The 15,379-nt window shown below is 41.3% G+C and overlaps 1 protein-coding gene and 1 long non-coding RNA gene across 4 annotated transcripts in view; one reads left to right on the forward strand and one right to left on the reverse strand.

Annotated features, from left to right (window-relative positions):
• Tmtc2 (Transmembrane O-mannosyltransferase targeting cadherins 2) overlaps window positions 1-6,256 on the forward strand; it is a 201,413-nt gene extending 195,157 nt beyond the window's left edge. The window contains exons 8-10 of one of the 2 annotated variants that reach the window (XR_013258810.1): window positions 2,964-3,104; window positions 3,743-3,930; window positions 5,635-5,698. Coding sequence is in view for 1 of the 2 variants with exons in the window: in XM_077417853.1 (XP_077273979.1) it covers window positions 2,964-3,104; window positions 3,846-3,930; window positions 5,635-5,966 (558 nt within the window). In the remaining variant the exon portion in view is untranslated. Of the gene's footprint in view, window positions 1-2,963; window positions 3,105-3,742; window positions 3,931-5,634 lie in introns of both variants that reach the window. The other variant, XM_077417853.1, reaches the window with a different exon arrangement.
• The window catches only part of LOC143903870 (uncharacterized), a 313,718-nt gene that overhangs the window by 253,268 nt on the left and 45,071 nt on the right, over window positions 1-15,379 (reverse strand). The gene's annotated exons all lie outside the window — the stretch shown is intronic.

Consider the following 15,379-nt stretch of genomic DNA (forward strand, 5'->3'; position numbering starts at 1 on the left):
AACGATGAGATGTACGTAATTAGAAGATCGCATATGTGCAAGCTTGATTAATGCTTAATTGAAAAAGTCATAAACAACAAAAACAATTGCAATTAAATTTCATAAATGTAAAATCACACAAAGCATTGTTTTCCATTAATTTTAAATCGGCTTTACGTTATCGGAAATTTGATGCAATCCTTATCAGCAAGAAATTTAATATTGAAAATTTATAAGAGTTATTTTGATATAATAGTGGAGACAGATCGTATCAAAAAATTCACGGGAAAATCGAGGCCTATATCATTTTTAGTTATGTAGCAGCATTTTATATTCCCCTTCAAAACATGCGTTGTTATTGCGTTGTCACACATATTGTGGCGTTACGGTGAATGGGATGCTAGTCGGGATCATTATTTCTCAGCTCAGCGCAGAGGCGTGAGAACCTTCTCGGGTGCATAAAAGCCGCGGCTATCGGTGGAGACGACGCTTTGTGAACCGCGAGCTCGAGTGAGCATTACGTCTAAGCAAGTGCGCGCAACATCCTTGAAAAGTAGTCCAAGTGAATAATGACTCGGAACAATGCGAACTTATGGGGGGGCAGCATTGCCTTGCGCTCGCGACTGTGCCGGGTGCATTCTTTGACGCGATGCAACGGCACTTCGAGCGACTTGTCACGTTTCCTATTCAGAAAGTCGACGCGTATATTTTTGTCGCACGAGCGAGAAAATAATGATCGCGATCACAAAGTGGCAACATTCGTCGCGAGTCGCGAGCATAATCACGCGGTGAAACACGCGAGATGTATGTCGCGCGCGACAAAAAGTAGATGCAAATGTCACGTGCTCAGGGCACCCTGAAATGGAGCATCTCCGAATAACGCGTGACAGGCAGGAAAATAATATCCCGCTGTGCCGAAATAATTTCGCGAAAACTGATACATATCAAAATTTTATTTCGACTCATATTTATTCATTATATACACCGTTATCTGCATCAGTTAATGTAATTGTTACTCCATCCCGCAATTCACGACAGCGTGACAACATTTTTAAGATATGATAGTGCGCGTGATTATGATACATTATTTTATAAAATTACTCCTATGCGTAACGTTCTCTCACGTTCCAACAACGTTTTTCGTATCTACGAATTTTTTGCTCAATTATAAATCACCAATAGTGTCAATAACTCGCGAATGTGCCATGCTTTAAATAAGGATATCAATTAACATTCCCCTCTTGTAACTGCCGATTGCCACGTTCGGCAATTGGAATCGCGCGGCGACAATTCCCCGTGAGACATTTCTACGGCATTGAGAAAACTGCGGGATCCATTGAATCACGAAGCAATCGAGTCTGACGACTGAGTCGGGGATATTCGAGGTCGTTCTTCTCCCGTCTCTCGTTCGCGCCCTGCCATTTGTCTTCCCCGCCCGTGAAAAGACTTTGCCCTATAACGGCCACTCCCGACGGCTCGCGTACTCGTCTCGAACAAAATCATAAAAGTTTTAGCTTACTACAACTTCGAAATGCGAGATGCGGTCTCTCATGTATGCTGGAAAAAAGGTTTTCGATGTTAGCCGCCTTATGATACTTTCGATCACTTTATTACTCCTTTTCCATAGGATGTGCGTAGACAGGGCATATAAGAAAGAATTTGTAAAATGATGATATAATTTCGTTTCTTTGCAAAACTTGAAATCGATTCTTTCCTGGCAATTAAAGTCGCTCAAATCACAGTAAATTGTGCCTTAACAGAATATTGACATATCAACAATTTTGACAGATAACAATAGCCACAGTTTTCGTTAGGCAAAAACTGAGTCAAAATTTTATAAAAAATCATATGATTTATGTGTATCCACTTTATATTTTTCTCCTCATTTTGTATATGCATGCGCTCATCAACTTTGAATTTTTTCATCGATGAGCTTGATGCTTACACATATGAGAACATTTACGATCTCAGAAAAATTCGTAGCAATCGTCAGCTCTGAAAATCAGAAAATTTTTCAAAGGGTTCCCTTCAAAGTCAAATTATTCTCTTCTTGCTTTCTCTATTTATTGTGCGTGTCGAAAGTTTACATCGCAAATTTATCCGTCGGTGAAAATTTTAGATATGATCCCTCACATTGAAGCGTAATTAATTAACGCATAAGTAGCGCGCTTCAACGTTCTACCATTCACATTGGCATTTTCTGGGTTAAAGGTAATTAAGAGCTTATTATTATATTGTAACGCGTATTAAAACGCGTACACATGTCCGCGGTAATTTGTTACACTTTGTGAATTAGTTGCCAGCAAATTTATTAGTTGTTGAATTTATTAGCATAATTTTTCCCCAACACGCTAACGAACCTTCTCGCGTTTCGATCCACACGTGATTTTCTCGTAAAACGTAAGCTTTCGGTTGCCCCTCGCGCTCGTGTTTTTCAAAGTACGTTGTTCGCATTTACCGGATTCTTTAACCGATGTTTGCATATTTAAGTAGCGTGAAGCAAAATGGAGATTAAGTCTTATAAATATATGGCTCTCTAAAATCTACAGAAGAAAAAGGAGCCTGGTGATCTAAATTCCTAATATAAATTTCCGAAAAATCTGGGGATTTTCCCGAATTAAGCTTCGGCGGCACACGAATTAAGCGGTGCACAAACAAATAGCAAAATCTTATTCTGCATTTAAAATTTAAATATAAATGGCCGTTACTTGCAAAGAAATCTATTTACGGTATTAATTAAAACAATATCTAATCTTGCACAATAAAAAGTTGCGAATACGAAAGTAGCATACAATTGAATTTTCGTTAAGAAAGAAATCGTCTCCAATTGGTCAAAGAATTTAAATGAGAGGAAAAGCGAAAACGCTTATTCGTATATACCGTTGTGCGCAAAAATTCTTAAATTTCTGCAACGTAACGGCGGAAAGAAATTAGATGGCACCAAAGAAACTGATGTCTATTTTTTTCTCTTTTTCTTCCCTCAGAGCGTGTACAATCTGCTAGGTGAGACGCTGTCGAGGCTGCAACAGTATGCAGAAGCGGAGAGGTGGTTTCAGGCGAGTTTGGCCAGCCAGCCTGACCACGTGCCGGCCCACATCACTTACGGGAAACTTTTGGCACGGAACGTAAGTAGCCGTCGTTTTGCTTTTAGATCGCCATCGCCTGCCATCGCCGCTCTATTTCACCTTATCGCGATCTACTTTCCAAGTCTGACTATATCGATCGTTACCACTTGAGAAACTTCTACCGCGATACGCAATATAAGTGCGCGATATAAACATATTTAGGTCAATACGAAGTCCCCGCTCCTCCCGGTTCTCACATCTCTGAAACTAGATTAATTTTGCGTCAAATGTTAACTATACTTCGATAGTATTAACGAACAATAACGGATGACAACAATTAACCAGGCTTTTTTTTTAAGAAATGAAAAAATTTTTTGAGGGAATTCAGCGCTGAATGTAAATCTATTTTTCTGTTTCTTGTGTTAGATATTGTTTTTCCTATGACACTCAATTTTGCGAATGGACGTTGCGTGTTGCATCCAAATTGTTAACAAAAATTGCGATATGTATTTCTGGACGAGAGGAAAATTCGAAGTTGTTGTTTACTGCAATGTAATTTTGAAAATTCTGATTTTCTTCAATATTTACATATGTTTTTTTTTTATTATTTATAGAGATATATTTATGTTCAGCGTGACATGCATACATCCACAATTTAACGGATATAATACATTCAAAAATCTTGTCCAATGCAATAGAACAAGCTCCTGAACCGGTAGCAACCGCCAGGGGGAGGGGGGACAGACAGGGCTATCGAGTTCGCGGTGGCTCACGAGTCGCCTCTGCTTTCTCTCTCTTTAGTCGAGCCGCGTCTTGGAAGCGGAGAGATGGTTCCTGAGGGCCCGCAGATTGGCGCCGGACGACCCCAGCGTGCACCATCATTACGGTAAGGCGCCGACCAAAAGCTTCCTTTAATTGCGGACCGCAGGAAAGCGTCGTCGGTCCTCAGCGACGTTGTCTGGAATTCGTCAGTAGGCGTCTCCGCGGTTACTGTCTCCGTCTTTATGCCACCGTCGCGTCGTTTCGTCCTCCCGCTCCTCGCCGACCGCCGAGATTCACCTTCCGTCTCTCGACCGCATCGCAATTTAAATGTCTAATGCCCGTATTTGTAGTCGTCTTCGACGGTGATAAGGGAGAATCCTCGTTCATTATTAAAGCAATGAAATACGCTCTCTTAAGCATCTCGCTTTTGCACTCGCCTAACGCGCACCCCCGGGAGAAGCCGAGACCCCCATTGTAACAACGGTATAATTGATTCCCGATCCCCAAATCCGTTCTAGAACGGAGTCCTCCAAGTTCCCTTCGATTGCGAGGGGGACTCGCGACGGGAATCAAAGAACCAAGATTCGAAGAGTCGCTTAATAGCAGGGGGAGATAAGAGGATTGCCGATTCGTCGAACCGCTATAAATACCGTTGTAATATTTCCTGGCGGGATGATAGTCGATCTGGCGAAAAGAAGGGCGAACCGACTAATCGAAAAGAAGGACGGATACGGAGAGAGTGCGGGGGATGAGTCGAGATGCCGGAGATGGAGATCGATGGGTATTAAAATTCCGGAGAAACGCGGCGACGCGCTTCGAAACGTCAGTCGCGTTAAATTGCACCGAGATATACGAAGACGATATTTTGCCGCGTGCAATTTGCCGCGTAGGTATCTTTTTTCCATTCGCTCGATAGAACATTCATTATTAATATATATAAGTGACATAATCGTATACACACAGAAAAATATGTACTACAAATAAATATTACTTATTGTTCTAAATATTTGATAAGTTCATATATCCGCAAATCTACCATAAAGTCATCGCAAGCATCACATTTACTCAAAACATATTCTAGATATTAGCAAATCTAGTACTTGAAATAAGATAATTTAATTAATACAAGAATTTGGATTACTTACTATATACAGTCTATTGAAGAGTATATAATATTCTTGAAAGAAGAATGAATTCTTGTTTTTTGAGCACAAAATTATGAGTTTTTCTAAGATTTGTGCTAAGTATATGATATCTTAAAACTATTATTAAGATATATATTGTGAAAAAACCTATTACTTAAAATAAATAAAATAAAATAAATAATTGCTTTTCTTGGCAGTAGTGATATTTTTCTGTGTGTAAGCTTGAATCGCGTTCTTTCGCTTAATTAGTTAATAATAAATGGAACGTCTAATTTGAAATCAAAGACTTAATAAGTATCTCAAATTTTTCTACCTTCACGTTTATCGAAGATGTTCGTGTTTCATTAAGTTTCTCTCAAATTAAAAATACCGTTGTACAAAAATATTATTTCGTCAGATTTCTTTATAATCATATTTTCCTGCAGTTTTCCCTGTTCAAAAAACATTGCCCTCAATAAACATCTTTTTCATCTATCAAAAATCAGTGTTAAGCGAAATCGATCTATTCAATTGCAAAATAACGAGTTATTAAACAGATTTGCAGATTTATATGCAATTGTTGCATCGATTAACGATCTATCAAGCGACTTAACTAACTTTAATAATATATGACGTACAAATTGATCGAACGCGATGCGGTCTCTCGCGACACGCACCGTAATGTCTGTTTGCAAAATTTCCAGGGCTGTTCCTGACGTCGCAGGGCCGACTGATGGAGGCTGCCGAGGAGCAGCTGCGAGCGGCCGAGCTGTCGCGGTCCGATTACGAGCTGTCGGTCGCGGCGGCCTCGGCGCTGAGGCAAGCCGATCGTCGCGATGAGGCCGAGGTCTGGTACAGACACGCTGCCAGTCTGAGGCCGCACGAGGCCCGCAGCCATACGAATCTCGGCGCGATCCTACACCTGAACGGCAAGTACAAGCAAGCCGCCGCGGCTTACAAGGAGGCACTCAGGTTGCAGCCAGGCGACGCGACGACCATAACGAATCTGCACAAACTGGCGGCGATCTTGGCGTGACCTGAAGAAGCCGAGGGCGACGGCGATAGCGAAAGAAAGCGAGGACGAGAAGAAAATGAGAGAGGCGACGGTGTGTATTATACGACCCCGCGCGACGAGGAGGATCCCATCTTACCGATCTTACCGTGTACCCCGAGACCCCCCACCGGCCCGATCTTCCTACCGATATTCGTTTATATCTCTGCGTCGTCGGTGACGCGCGCGTTCGTCGTTCACGTCGACGACGCGCGGCCGACTCGTATCGCCTGCTATGGTATGTAAAGAATAAAGCTTCCTTTATTTTTCTCTAATACACAACGGTATATTTCATTATTCATGTGAATCCTCTTCCCTTCCGTAGATTAAGTTATAAGATAAGGCAAGGATCCGTATATCATCCGCTTCTTTATACAACTTTTCATACAGGAAAAATATTTGAGATATTTTCCTTACATGCGGAAGTTCTTATGTATAAAAGATACATAAGAACATCGATCCCGTTCTTTAATCGCAGAACGAAGTGGATTATGGGGGGATTAAAAGAAAGCTTAACTATCTACTGATTCTCGTTAATAGATTTCTTCAAATTTGTCGCAACGCGAGATATCTTCCTTCGCCTATATACACACACAAAGCAGGTAAGTCCGCCGTAGATTCGATAAGAGCAGATCGATAATTATTTTGAGCCGAGACACTTAGCCGTGCCGTCACTTTCCCATCTATAAATCAATCGCCCCAAAATGGAAAAAGAAGACGAAAAAGTCAGATCGAAACGTTTTGCGCGTCGTTCGAGGGGATTGCTTGCGATTTCTTTGGTGGAGCTCTGGATGAGATAACCGTTGGGAATTCTCCTGAAAAGACTGCTTCGCTTAAACGTTATTTCCTCTTTATTAATGCCGAATATTCCAGCTCGTTGGAACTTATAATTTGTTGTCAAATCTGTAATGTCAATCTTAGTCTACAAAGATTTTACTTGCGTTTTTATTATTACTTTATTTTCTTTTGTTAAATATATGAAAATTATTAGGCATATGAAGAAGTATCTAGATTCGCTATTAGAATTTTCTGCGGCAGATATTCGGATATCCTCTCTTTCTCTTTTCCGACGAGGTGCTGAAGCTCCATTAATATCGAATCTATTTGCACGAAGGTACCAACTGGAATATTTAAGTTTACACTTTAAATCATACCTCCGAGTGAGTGCCAACGGTGCGAGCGAGCCCGGGAGCGGAATCGTGAGGGGATGACGGATGGAGAAATGGCAAAGAGAAAGAGAGAGACAGACTAGGTGAGAAGGGGTGAAAAAGCGGGCACACGGAGCCACCTGTCGCTCCTGTCGCACTGCTGGAGACAGTCTCGGCAAACACTCCGCGACCGTCGTGACGGTGACGGCGGCGGTTACGAAGCTTTGTTCCGCGAAGAACTCGCTTCGTTATCTTTAAAGCGGAACACCGCGTCAAGAGCGTCTCTTCTCCACAAAAAGATGACTCGCCCTGCTCGGCGGACGATGCGCCGCCTTGGCCATTTTATTTTTCGTCAACTTACCCATCTTTGCGGTTGTCTCTTCCCCGGCGTTACTCCCCCTTCGCGCCTTTATATTCTCTCTACCCTATATACCTTTATTTGCTTTCCAACTTTCTCTACGTTCCCTATTGTTTTAGACGCGCTTCGTGACGCAACAGATTAACTTCTTGCATTTGAATTGTAGAGGTATTAATTTCGGGACACTCTTTCACAAAGTATTTACGTAACACTATCGCAGATATTATAATTATCTCTTCTAAGATTATCTTCGTTCGACATCGCTAAAGATTATTCTTAATGTCTTCGGTTTTTTTTTGCTACGAAGAGGAATAAAAAATGCAAAGAATGAAGTGGGCGCGCCAATAGAAGAATTGGTGAAAATGAACATTATAATGTATTACCGATTTGTCGATGTGTTATTTTGCTAATACTATTCGCAGTTAGGTGCAATGAAACAATACTCCGTTTCTTAGAAATCGAAGTGTCTCATCGCGTTTCCGTCTACTTTCTTCCTTACTTCAGTTTTCACGTCGCTTTTTTTTCCTCTGCATTATTTTATCTCAACTTCTTACCTTAGGGCTCCTCTTTCAGTGTCTCGAAGGAGATCCTTTATATCTTGTATATAACCCCTTATCTGTCCCCTTTTTAATACTTTAACAATACCCGACTGCCATCTCATATTTCACATCAGCGTTAACGATCACAACGTTATTTTTATTTTTTGCCCTTTCACAAAGAACCGCGTCGATTTTTATTATTTTACTATGTATATGCCGCTCTTCTATCGTTGCACATATATTTTTCATCGTAGTTTTTTTACAATTTATATGAATGCAGTACAGTGTAATACCTCTTTTTATTATTTCTACGTCCAATTCTTCCCTCGTATTTATTTTCAATTTGTTTTAAATACTTCAACACAAGGACAGTTCAATCGGTCAAAATTCACGTTTGTACGCAGTTTCAACGTAGTTCCGTCTCAACTGCAACCTGCAACAACAATGCTGCGAACAAAATATGACAGCCGTCGCGTTACGCGGAGTTTTCGAGTCAGGCTTTTGTTCTTTTATCTAACCCCCTTTTCCCGGCTTACATTGTCTTACTTTTAGTATGCCTCCAGTCGCTAGCCGCGTTTATTTTTCACTTCTCCCTTATCCGCTATCCCGAGCTGAACGCCATCAATTTTTAACCGCGATAAAAATGGCCCTTCGCCCGGCAATCCGACTACGAACGCGTGCCATTTTATAAGCTTACAAGTATTATCATCATCCCCTTAGTTTGCTGTTCCGGTTCACTTCGCATTTTCCTCGCATTCCCTGCGATTTGTCTGAATCCGTTTACGTGATTTTCCATTCCTTAGCCTCTCTCTTTCATGCAACCACCCCCCCCCCCGTATGCACGAATGCACGTCTGCGCGATTTTTTGCCGCAGTTAACGATATTCGAATGCCGGCTTTACCGATGTATGTACCTTGTAACATTGCTGAGATCCTTACATTTCCTCACGTTTATTCTCCGCCTCGCTGCTGTTTTTCCATGATATTTCTGAATCTTGTTACCCATAGAAATTGTCAAGGATAAATCAGTAACTATTTTCAAAAGACCTCTTTGAGTGTTATATTTCTTAAAAACTATTAACTAAAAACCGTGAAACGATAAATATCTTACTGTTATCTCTTTTTCATCTTCCTACATTTATCTCTTTTTCATGTAACACACGTGTAACCAATCTTTATTACTGTTTTTATCTAATTATACTTTCTTTGTCATATTATTTCCGGTTATAACGTATTTTTCCTAGACCACTTAATTTCTCTCCTTCTCTCTTCTCCCTCCTCTCTCTCTCTCTCTCTCTCTCCACTTTTTATTTTCCAGTAACTGGATTTTCATTAACTTTGCACGCAGCCTTTGCTAATTCGTTCGCAAGCGCGAACATTTAACGAGCGCCGGATCACCCTCGTTATTTTTCCGCTTTTATCTCTCTCGCCGCTTCTCATTCTCTCTTTATATTTACCCGTGTCCCTCCTGGACCTACGTGACCATTTTCTACGCCTTTTTGCATCGCCGTAAAAAAACTGCCGTATCGCATACTTTTCCGCTCGTTCATGATTTAGCAATAAGTACGGCGCTTTTACCTCTCTCTTTCCGTGCCCTCGTGCCACCTTGCGCCTTATTGATACTGCCGACCTTTTCCTTCGGTACGCCGTAAGCGCATCGTTCGCTTTTACAACCACTGGCGAACAAAGAGTGCGCCGTCAAGTAACTCCAGTCTCTACTTAGAGCGTGTGTACCGATTTATTCGTTTACAAGTACTTTCTCCACGGAGCATCCCTTCCTTTCCCTAGCTATATCACTTTTTAACAGTTCTCTTGAACGATACTACGTCTGACCATTGTCTTCGATTTACTGTGTCATACCACGCTGTGTCACCGTCATAGCGGTCTCGAGAAACGTCGTTTAAAAAAAAGATGACTCATGTACGCGTTATGTAACGCAAGAATTCAAGGCTAAGTTGGTCGCGACAAAAATCACGTGCGTCACGATCTTCCAACGGCAGATAAGAATTCCTTCTTCAAGAGGATGAACGACTTTGACGTAAAATAGGTTTTCCAGCCGTCGCTTTTTTCAATGACCTTTTCTTCCCTTTATCCTCCTTCTCACAATCTACGTCACGCGCTGCATATAAGCGCTTGTCTTCGTGCGTCCTTCTAGCGTCTTATCTCGCGCATATCTTGTTCCTTTTTGTGCGAAACTCGCCGCCAGCCTTTTGCCTTTGGTCCCTTCCTCACTTTATTTCTTTACACCATATCGCAGGAATGCAATAAGAGATGGCCAGATAGACGGACATTTATTATGCTGTATAGGAGTCCCCTGGGAACAACCCGTCCCATCCTCTCTACGTACAAGAGCGAGAGAAAAACGAGTGCGCAAGGATGATTTGCTACGGAAAATACCGGAGAATCTGTTGCAACAACCTGGGCTAATCTTTTCATTTCAAAATTATTTTCATTCTTAGGAGAACGTATTTTTTGTGCTCGCACGAAATGCTTGAAAACATGTAATTTAACAAATTATACAAACATTTAGAAAGAAGACCGTTATTCATGGGCCGGTATTCATAGTCGGAACTTATTTCAAGACCATCTTAAGTAATGTCTTAAGATGCTAATACAGCTCTGTGATTGATTTATGACATCTTAAGATTATACTTAAGATGGTCTAAATATAAAGATGGTTTGATGGTTAAATATATAAAAACCGACTATGAATACCTTTATGAATGCCTTTAAATTTCATTCAGATCGAGCAAAAATAATTTTCTTCTTCTTTCTTTTTGCTTCCTCATATAGAAGCTGTTTTCGTTAAAAAAAAAAATAATTTTTTTTTGTTTTTCTGAATGTGTTCAGAATGTTCTAAAATGTCAAAAAATTGCAATTAAAAAAAATGTCTGTATGTATGTAAGTGTGTGTATGTGTGTGTGTATGTGCCAAATTTACCGAAATTTCTATAACTCCAGAACTAATCAACCAAATCTTAACGAATTATATATGAAATAGGGGTAGAAAAAACTGAAGAACATAATAGAATTAATAAAAATTGCTAATATAATCAAGAAGTTCTTTTTTAATAAAATTTTGAATTTGCAGAAACGTATGTTTATGCTTTAATTTCCGCAAATTTGGAGATATCGATCTATTTTTAATTTTATTATATTTTTCAGTCTTTTTTCTACCCCTATTTCATATATAATTCGTTAAGATTTGGTCGATTAGTTCTGGAGTTATAGAAATTTCGGTAAATTTGCTCTAACTTCCGCAAATATTGAGATATCGGGCTTTTTTATAGTTTTTAAGTGTGCAAGTAGAACCCTTTGCTCACAAAGCTTCCTCTATGAGGAAACCAAAAAAATAAATACTAATAATTATACATTAAATAAAATAAAAACTTCCTCATATACATTAAATTTATACATTAAATAAAATAAGCTTCCTGTAATAATGAGGAAGCAATGTGCAAGTTTGTAATTTGCACCCTTTTTTTACAATTACTACAATTTAATGTAAATAATGTTGCATAGCAGTACAATCGAATAATGTCTTGAACTTAAATGCGCGATGCCGATTGACAAAATCTAGATATTAGACGCGCTTGTTACTCATCGGTAATTATCTATCTCTATCCATATCGTAACCGCGCGAACTGCAACGCAACGTAATAAAGGTGATGGCACACCGGTGTGCAGTTCGGCGCGACGGGAAACGAGAAACGGCAGCCGGGGGAAACGGGGTGGAAGCGATGCCGGGTCGTTATTGTAACGATGTGTACCGAACAATTCTGAAATTCGATGTGCACCGGTGGAGTGGCTCGGCGAAGGTGCGGATGATCGATGCGGCGAGGCGATAAGGCGACGGGTGTATTATTGCCGCGGTATGAAACAGTAAGAAGTTCCCATGAGTGATTGACGTCATGCCGCGCGGCGGCGACTGGAAACTTCGAATTACTTACCCGTGTGATCGATCACTGACGCGATATAGTTAGCTTATAAATAATAATAGTGACAGTTCTGTGTGCGAGTCCCATCCGTGCTGGACGCTACCGTTCGCTCTCGCCACATCGAAAATCCCGCATACAATCGGACCGTTCAATCAAGTGATTAAAAGGAGTCTTTCGAGGGTGGGAAGAGGTGAAGTATTATATCAACTCGGGGTGGAGAAGATAAATAAAAAAAGATAGACGAAGGGGACGGAGAAATACATGGAGGAGAATGGAGGCGAGCAAATTTTCCGCAACGACCCTCTTCGTCACGAGCCGCTAATCGCGGCTGAAATAAAACGGCCCATTAACCACCATCCGTCAAAGCGGAAGACAAACAGCGAACCGCGTCGCAGACGAAAGCGGCGATGGCATCGAAGGGATGGGAACAACAGGACCTGCTTGCTCTTCTGCCGCAGGTAAGCGAGATACAGGCCGAGAGATACGGGCGAGCGCGCCCACCGTATTCCGAAGGGGCAGCAGGTGTATCCGCGCAGCCTGATGAAATATTCCGCAGGGTCGTGTCACCCGAGATTACAAGATCGGTACTCGGCGGTATACGCAGGTGGAAGGTCAAACGGTACTTCGCCGCTACCGGCCCCCGAACTCGCCGCAGCGAGCTTCCCCGATTTACCCATCGCCACCGCAAAACGGAAGTGCGGCAGCGGATGATGGAAAATTCGCCTCCGACTGCGGTGGCTCATTACTTGTAAATGCGCGGAGAGGAGGGAACGAGAGAAAGAACGAAATAGACTACAGCAAACCGTATTATATTTCATATTCTAAACTCTCCTTACGACACTATACAAATTTGAAACCGTAATATCATAAATTATATATTACTCCCTAAATCTGAATCACAGTGAATAGTCACTATATATATATTAAAAAGTAAAAAATTGAGTGATAAACTGTACAATAAACTCTAAATGAGTTCAACTAACAGAGTTGAAACCAAAAATAAAGCAAAAAAAATTAATTTACAACGACGAGAATCACCATTAGTCTTTAGCTTTTCCAACACCTTTAAATTTTTTTCTGCGAATACTTCTCCGCACGTAATAACCGAGTGTCTTGTTATTAGTCATGTCATACGCTTTTGCAAGTGCGTCTCGTGCAAGTTCTTCACGGGACGACATTTTATTTCGCGTCTCACGGAAGCGCTATTGGTAAGGTTGTCATAGAGATAGCGGCGAACTCTAACTTGGCGAAAACGGAAATAAAGAGCGCAAATCGTCACCGCTACGACGTCGCTAACCGTGTCGATCCATCACCGCACGCGCGACTTCTCCTCTTTTCTATGTTTTTTTTCCTTTCCTTTTCTCGCTTTTTCCTCCTCTCCCCCTCACTCCCGCAGTTAAACTCGCTTGCACTTCCCGTGGAATGCGACGTGAATGTCGATGAGCCGTGACAGGCCGGAATTCACTAGCGACTTAACGACAGCGTTCTTGTCGTCGCTACATCTCACAAGTCAGTTTAAACGACACGCCGAGTTCCGCTACAAAAAGCTGCTACGACTGCTGCTTCAATAGTTTCTGTTGACTGTTAATGCTGAATATGACATGGTCGTAAACGGCTATTTGACGGATTCTCCAATTACCATCAGAGAAGTACTTTTAATAACAATCCTCGTCGGAGGAAACGACAAGCAAATATATAGTTGGAAACTTTTCTCCAGATACTTCTTAATCATAATAGTTAAAATTATTATTTCGTATTACCATGTATACTCTAATTCTCTTCCACTCCTCTCCTCTCTCCGCTCTCTCTCTCTTTCTCTTTTATTATTATATAATTATTACTGACAATTAATATCAAGACCGTTATTTTACACTATACATATATAGATATATTAAACAAGCGTCAGTAATAAACGTATCACAACGCGAACTGAAATCCCGAATTGGACAATGTCTCCAGTTAATGCCATATTCCGAGCAAGAAGGAATATTGCAGATGTGCGTATATACGTATTGCCACGACGCTTCCGGGCCTGACGTCACATCCGCCTGCCTCAGCGTAATGGGCTATACTCGCCCGCGTTGTTATCGTACGGACACGGCGGCGATCCGTACCACCACCACCGTCACAATGTTATGCCCGATTAACGTGGAAACGGACAAAGCCCCAGCTTTCGTGTAGAGCGCCGTGTCCGACATGCCGTTAATCGCTGACTTTAATAAGCACGCCCGGAGAGCTTGCAAGGACCCGACGGCCCGCGATGACAATCGATCGCCCCGGCGCCGTCATTGTAAACGCTTCCGAGCGAAGTTGCACAATGAATCCCCGCAACTTCGGTTTAACTATAACAGTTGTAAGTTCAGCAAGCTGGGAATAGGACGAAACTGTTATTCAAGAATTAAAGATCACCTATGCTTCATCCACAAGTGATGTTTTCTGATCTTTTTTTTTATCTGCATTCGATATTTCATAATTCGCATGATTCTATTTCAAAGCTGTAAGTTTTAGAGCGATTCGCGAAATAATTTCGAAAACGTTTCTATCTAAATATACATAAACGTTTAAAAGCTGTTGAAAGGAAAAATTCGGATTTTTCTGTTCATGAGGAAAAACTGCCATAAAGAGAAATGACTGAAAGGCACTTTCGCAAGAGGAGAGTTTGTGTAAGGGCCCGCAAATTAATACGAAAGATGGGGAGAGAGGAAGGGCGGTCAGCAGTCTGCAAAGCGCAATATTCAGCTTACGGATAAATATCTATTACCCTAATGTGCTCTAATACGCTTGAATGTGTCCGTTGCAGATTAATTATCTTAATGCCGGCCTTCGTAGTGCCGTAACGTTTTAGGAAAATTTGATTACTGCGGATAAAGTCTATAGGGGAGGTAGGGTATTCCACGCGGAACGTGACCCGCTCGTAGATCTTAGAAACAAGAGACGGAAAAAATTATCAGAGATCAAAGTTGGGCTCGTGAATATTAATGTGCCCAAAGTGGAATTAATTTGCAGCATTTATCTTTTCATTCGGAGCGTTAACTAATTAATTAAAGTTAAATGTGTCTTCAATAGCACCCATTTGCACGTGTGTGTCAGTGAAAAATTTACGTCGGACTATATTTGCACTATATAGCTGTAGGAAATAGAATGGCTGAGAGAGATTCGTACGTAATTTAAATAATATAATTTCTTACATAGTTACACACATAGTTACAATTAAATTAAAGCGGCGAAACAAGCGCGTGTGAGTGTAACAATCCATGAACCCCCAATAAAAATGGATTAAACAGACGTTCATCCGAGCGGAAAAGCGCACGTCGCGCGGGAGTTTACGACGTAGTTAATAATTAAACCACTTCCCCAGCTAACGAAAACAGGTCGTGCCCGCAGAATCCGCCGTCTCTGGGGAGGCCGAGCGCGTAT

The sequence above is a fragment of the Temnothorax americanus genome, unplaced genomic scaffold (assembly GCF_048541705.1).
Source record: "Temnothorax americanus isolate GAGA-0224 unplaced genomic scaffold, ASM4854170v1 Scaffold5, whole genome shotgun sequence".
Lineage (NCBI taxonomy): Eukaryota > Metazoa > Arthropoda > Insecta > Hymenoptera > Formicidae > Temnothorax > Temnothorax americanus.